General features: G+C 51.1%; 1 gene segment (V, D, J or C); it reads right to left on the reverse strand.

Moving 5' to 3' along the window:
• Nucleotides 1-3051: 3051 nt before the first annotated feature.
• LOC115661075 lies at nt 3052-6475 on the reverse strand. The segment is given in 3 exon segments: nt 3052-3088; nt 5901-6231; nt 6336-6475. Coding segments are annotated over 3 exon segments (417 nt in total).
• Nucleotides 6476-6853: the final 378 nt, after the last annotated feature.

Genomic DNA, 6853 nt, shown 5'->3' on the forward strand with positions numbered 1-6853 from the left:
TGACACACAGAACATCTGATTTTGTTCTTTTATGGCCAGATTAAAGTGGGCTCACTCCACTTTCAGTCTGTGCTCACTAGTTTTGTGCATGATCTTTCACAGTATTTGTAAATGTGCGAAGAAATCCAGTCACTTGCATCTGTACTGGACAGCGTTCAGAAACAGTGAGTGCAAATGATGGTGCATGATACATCGCACGTGTACATTAAGGCCTCATTGGGAAAAGTGGATATAGTAGGAGAAGAGCAAAGGACTGGCTGGCAGAAAACATAACTATATACACCCTAAAATAATAATGACTTTTTATTCACGTAGTGATGCTGGCTTAGCTGATGTCAGACAACAGTTACATATGTCAAACAACTGACACAGCCCTGCCCCAGACAGGCCACAGCCTGGAGGCACAAGGCAGTGCAAGAGAGCAAAGGGGAAACAGGACAAACACACAGTGCAAGGTGGGTTTTACGGCTGGAATTTTTCACTGAAGCTGTGGCTCGTTGGGAGCTGTTTGAAGGAGTAGAGGGAAGGTGCTTGGTGAACACAAATGGGAAACTGGCTGATCCCAGTGTAAGGTGCAGTATGAAGGAAACAGGGCCGGTGCAAGGATGTTTCGCGCCCTAGGCAAAACTTCCACCTTGCGCCCTCCTTCCCCCCACGCCCCTACCCTGAGGCACCCCCCCCCCCGTGGCAGCTCCCGCCCTCTGCCCTGAGGCACCCCTCCCCCTGCCCCAGCTCACCCTGGCTCCATGTGCAAGCATCCCAAGCATGCTGTGGTGGCTTCACTTCTCCCGCCTCCCAGGCTTACGGTGCCTAACCTGATTGGGGAGGAGCGTGCTTGGGGAAGAAGCGGGGCAGGGGTGAGCTGGGGTGGGGAGTTCCCCTGTGTGCATCCCCCTCACCCCCTTACTTGCTGCAGGTGGCCCCCCCTGTGCTCCCCTGCCCCAGCTCCCTTTGCCAAATGCCAGTAGTGACTGGGGTGGCTGAAGATCTGGCCGCCGCGGTTGCTGCTGAAGAAAATGGCGCCCCCCCAAATGCCAGCGCCCTAGGCGACCACCTAGGTCACCTAAATGGTTGCACCAGCCCTGGAAGGAAACATAAAGGACAACATCCCCGAGCTCTCTCAGCCTCCCAGCTCCACTCGAGCCTCTGTTCCTTCCAGCCCCAGTTCTCTCCTTTCCCCATGCCCTTGGTGCGCCTAACCAAACCCCCCTCTGCTCAGCCAGCTCTCCCCAGCAGTAAGCTCTCTCCCCTCTCCTAGCTTCTATATTTTGTATGTGTAGGTTGTTATTGTTATTATGAATAGCACTATTTATTAGTGAAATGGGCTCATTGTTTCCTGCACACTTGGATTGGGGGCGACATCATGGAAAATCCACTCTTTCCCAGTGGCTGTGGGAAGGAGCATTCTGAAAAATACTCCTAAAAGAAAGAAACTGGGGGATGTGAAATTGCCTGCAATGGAAATGGCCACCATTTGGGGTGAAATCAGGGAAATATGATGAAATACTGTTGCCCAGCTCTGGGTGGGTGCCAAGATGCACCTGTCCTTGTCCTTTGAAATCAATGGCAAAACACCCACTAATTCCAGTGGTGCTGCCCCATGCTCTTTGGGGTCTCACCTGGGCCCAGATCGCTGTAGAGTTCTTTCACAGTGTGATCTCGTTCATTCCTTTCTCATGGAACTGAGATTTGTAACAATAGCAGATCTCTTGTTAGCCATTTTGGGAAGCAGTTACTTCTTTTGCTTATTTTTCACTGTTACAAATTGTTTCCTCATGAATAAATAGATTTGTACAGCTTAACGGGAGAGGCTGAGTCATTGTGTCCATGTAGCTTTCAGAGCGATGCCTTCTGGGTATCTGCAGAGAAATCCCTGCCCCCTCACTCCCAGGGCAGGAACTAGCAGAGTATTGAACTCTTCTGCATCCCTCAGCTCTGATATTTGATGGGCTCGGATATGTAGTAAGTGAAGGCCCTGATAAAGGCCCAGTATGAGGCCTGAGGCCTGAACTAAAGTAATGTCAAGACTTAGCTAGAAAGCAAAGTCAAGCTGTTAGCCAGAGGCAGGCCCTGCTCACAGAAGCTGGCAAGGAAAGGGCTGATGCAAGAAGATATGTACCTAAAAGGTACTGAACACTAGAGATCAGAACATTCACATACTTGCACATTCCACACAGATAACAAGGAACAGACTGACCCATCCCAATGACAGGGGCAAAAGGGTAAAATGATGGATAGAGTTGTTTTAATAGAACCAACATGTACAAGGTGAGAGGCGGCACCTTACTGCGTAGAGGGGTTGTACCTTGCTGCGTGGAGGGGCTGCACCTCAATACGTCAGGAGTGATGTGTAACTTGTTTGTACCTGTGTATAAGAATGCATCCTTGGGGCGATGTCTTTGTCCGGCCAAGGGGGCAGTGGAAAGTCCCGCCACTGACTGAGCCGAGTGCATTGCCAAGAGGCACTTTCTCGTAGTATGCCCTGAATTAGGCTAAGAAACCTACAGGGAACTGCCATTGTGTCCAAGATCGCAATAAACCTAGCAGACGTGACTTTGCACCTTACTAGAGTCTGTGGTCATTGGGGGTTCTCGTTGGGTCTGCTGTATCAGCTATCTGCAGAGCTGGGGCAGCACACAGGGTGAGCTCACGCACGCAGACGAGTGATACCAACAGAGAGAGCAGAGCACCACACCGGTAGCATCTGACAACAGGATACAGCTGTGTTTGCAACTCCAGTGATTGACAAGGAAAAACTCAGGACAAAGACCAACAGAGCTACTACAGCAGCCTTCTGTTTCTTAAATGCTTTTTTTAATTGAAACCAAAGAAAGTTCATTTAAAATAATAAGTTAATGAAAAATAGTATTAGAAGGCAAATCAGAAAAATGAAGTTTCTAGCCCTTGTGGCTGTGGAGAAAGCTTCAAAATGTGACCCCAGTGCACCCTAAAGGTTCAAAAAGCAGAATGTAAATAAAAAAACACCATATCTATTATTTTTAAATAATCTCATTATTTTAAAGCCAATCTCATGATTCTGATGAGCCTGACTCATGATCTTTGGACAGTTGGGGTCTCTCCCCCGAAGCTGGTAGGGGTGCAGCTCCCGGAGCTCGGGGATTGGTCAGGCCATGATGGGGGTTTTGGAGCTACTCTGGCTCCAGTGGACAAGGGGGGCCAGTGCCTCAAGGGTGGGGGCGGGGTAGGGACAGAGCCTCAGGGGGTCAGCAGACTAGCCTCTCAGAACGAGGGGTTCACTCATTGCCCATGGTGGGGGGAATCACTTGTATGAGCATCACTTTTCAGAGGTCTCAATTATTGACTAAGGGCACAGTCCCAGCCTTCTAGCCACAGGGAAGCTCCCAGCTGGGGTTTGGGCTGCAGGTGTCTCATCCCTAGTGAAACCTCACAGACAGCAGCAAGAGCACATGGGTCACTTTGCAGGGTGGGGATCTGCTGAGAGATCAGGCTCCATTCTGAGGGCGGCTCAGTGGTAGACAAGTCTGACCTTAATGTCCATTCCCTAGACATGCCCTCCTCACCTAGCTGACTTCTCTGGACACCAGGAGTCTTTCCAGACAGGCCCTCCTGGGTCCCTTCTAACAGCAGGAACCACTCTCTTAGGTATGCCTTTAAGGCTAAACGGGTCATAGATGGATCAGCAGCCACGGTTAAGTAACTTCTCCAGTTTCTGGTTCCTTTTTGGTCTGTGGTATGAAATGAGATCTTGAGAAGTTAACTCTCCTGTGCTCTGCACAGATATGAAAGATCCCATGGTATTTTCCATCAGAACAGGGGTTGGCCTCACAGTCCTTACTCACAATTTCTCTTCCCAATATGCATTGCGATGTCACTTTGCAGCCCCAGCCACAACACTATGTCCAATTCACACTGACTGGCCACCTAATTTTAGAGAAAAAAAGGATTTTCTGCCCCATTTTAAGCCCATTTCAGAACACAAGACAAGTTATGGAGTGGCGTCTTTCATTTCTCTATAACACAATCTCCAAGGTTCCACTCACACTCTTGCCTGCGCAGAGCAATTTACAAGGCCGTGATTTCATGTGTGATGTCTCCCTCACCCCACACATGTCTCAGGCTACTTAGTCATGTCAACGGAGATTGGGGAGAGGGCAGGGCTAGGGGAGAAGCCATGACCTGGGAAACGTGCTCAGCACTGGATTGTGTAGAGCATGTTAGGGAAACAGGAGATGCTGATTTCAAGAGGAACAGGGGCAGGGGAGCACCCTGCTCAGGATTTATTGTTCTCATCTGCCTGGAACACAGCTCCAATGGCTTTGGACTCTACCTCCATTTGGGGAACTACAAACTGCCCCATGTGCTGCCTCACAGCTATCGGGCCCTGGGCCCCACACTGCACTTGCTCTTTGAACCTGATTTGACAGTGTGTAAATCCTGCACACAGTGATGTATCACTGCTGGGCTGGTGCCTGTTCTGCCATGGCTGGGCTATGGGAGCAGAGAGATGTTGTATTGTGCTCTGGGGACACCAAGATAAAAAATCACCGAATTCCAATTCATTTACCTATCCCGATTCCTCTTCCTGCCCAGAGGAAAAGGCTTTGGGCCTCACATTCAAGAGATGAGGGGAGAATGGAACTGCCCAGCAAAGTGCTCATGTTGAAACCTCCACTGGCTTTGGAGGTAGGGGTCAAAATAAATATAAACAAATGCAGGTCCAGTGGGTCCTGGGGGGGGGGGGCAGATCTGTGCTGCCCCACGATGCCATTAATATAATGGATTTACACAGAACTTCACACAAATGGATCTGGACTCAGGCTGACACACCGCCCTCGCCATCACACACAGACATGGCCAAGAATCCTCTCCCATCAGGTCCACTCCCTTGGATTTTTTAGTTATTTTCAGATTTTTAAAAGAGACCTGGGTTGGAGTTATTCTCTCAGAATCTCCTGCTGTCGGTACTCTAGGGATATTGGGCCATTTCCTGCTGACACGTTCATTGGATGAGATGGATTACGCTGGATTTAGATTCTGGTGGAGACAGGAACACAGAGTAGCAGCCATCTTGGATCAGGCCTCTCTGGGCTCTCAGGATAGTATGAATCCAAGATTACCATGGCTCCCAGAAGGCAGCCAACAGATCCCTGCAGTGCAGCCCCTAAGCCCATGGATGCTCTGGACACTGCCCCCGCAGCTCCCAATGGTCGCAATTCCTGGGCAATAGGAGCTGCGGAGCTGGCCCTGGGGCGGGGGCAGCACAAGGAGCCTGCCTGGGCACCATACACTTAGGGGCCGCCAGGAACAGCTAGCTGCCTCCAGGAGCTGCGAGGAGCTAGAGCAGACAGGGAGCCTACTTTAGCCACGGGCCCCTTCTGCACCGATGACCAGACACCTGACAACCCTGCTACCAAACACTTCCTATCACAGACGGGCTGACTGGCACCAGACCTCCACCCACACACATGATTTCACAGCTCTCTTGTGGCAGGTATCAACTTCGGACATGCTTGGGTCACTTCTAGAAGTGCAGGGGGTGGAGGAGCAGATGTGAACATGTGGCCCATGTAGTAGGAGATGGGGAGGTTGTAGAGAACATGACAGTCCTCAGCCTGCCATGGACACTGCCTGGAACAGCCCCTCTGTTCAGAGCATCCCAGAGTGCCCGATCTGTGTGCATCCCCCACCCCCCATGCAGTGCCAGGAGATTAGTCTAGGAGGAGGGGGATCTAGTGTGAGGGAAAAGCAATCCCTTCAGCAAAGGCCGGGTACAACATGGCCAAGGGAGCCTCTCTCTGGCCACAACTCTCCCTCTCCCCTCCCCAGCCCCTCCAGCCTCAAAGCTCTTCCTCAGAGGCTCGCTCAGTGTTGGTCACTGAAATGTGAAAGGTTTTTGTCTCGGTTCCCTCTCTGATTACACCACTGTGAGCATCTTAGCGCTGTTGTCCCACGTCAGACAGTAATAATCAGCGTCATCCTCGGCTTGGAGCCCAGAGATGGTTAAGTAGCCAACACTGCCAGAGCCAGAGCCAGAGAACCGGTCCGGGACCCCAGTGCCCCTGCTTGTGCTAGAATCACTGTAATAATAGAGCAGGTATCTGGGAGGATTCCCAGGGGTCTGTTGATACCACCACATTCCATTGCTACTGATGCTGTATCCTCCACTGACGCTGCACGAGAGTTTCACTGTCTGCCCTGGAGACCCCGACACTGAGGGCGGCTGTGTCACCACGTGCTGGGCACAAGAACCTGCCAGACACAAAACTCAGATCTGTTAGTGCTGCACGGCTTTTGCTAAACCCCTATTTAACTCATTTACCTGGCCCCCAAAAATCATCCTGGTGGGGAATTACCTGCCAGGAACAGCCCCAGGAGACAGAGAGGCAGAGCGCACAGGGCCATGGTGCAGGGAGGAGATGGACAGAGGGAGAAAAGGAGCCAACCCTGTCCTTGGGGTTCAGCTGATTCCTGCCTTTGTGAAATCTTGTAGCAGCTTTTAGACCCCTAGGAGGCAGGCCACATGCAAATGAGCCCTGGGGCCCGGCTGGATTGAGCCAGCATGCAAATAAGCTGTGCTGCTCTTTGATGTACCCCACTGCTCAGAGACATCTTCTGGTCAGCATTTAGCGCACTTGCCTCACTCCTGCCCACTAATCACTCTGCTGGCCCTTATTTTCTCAGCCGTGAGAGGATTTGCATGGGAGAAAGGGGAAAAGCTGAACTATGGATTTGTCTCCCAAAGCCCAACCCTGGTGTGTACTAAAGAACCCAACCAACCCGAGAAAACCCATGCTGAGCCCTAGCCCAGCCTCCAGCTCTGACAGAGAGAATTTCATCACTTCCCCCTCATCACAGCTAGTTCTTGAGATCT

This window comes from Gopherus evgoodei, chromosome 13 (genome assembly GCF_007399415.2).
Source record: "Gopherus evgoodei ecotype Sinaloan lineage chromosome 13, rGopEvg1_v1.p, whole genome shotgun sequence".
Lineage (NCBI taxonomy): Eukaryota > Metazoa > Chordata > Testudines > Testudinidae > Gopherus > Gopherus evgoodei.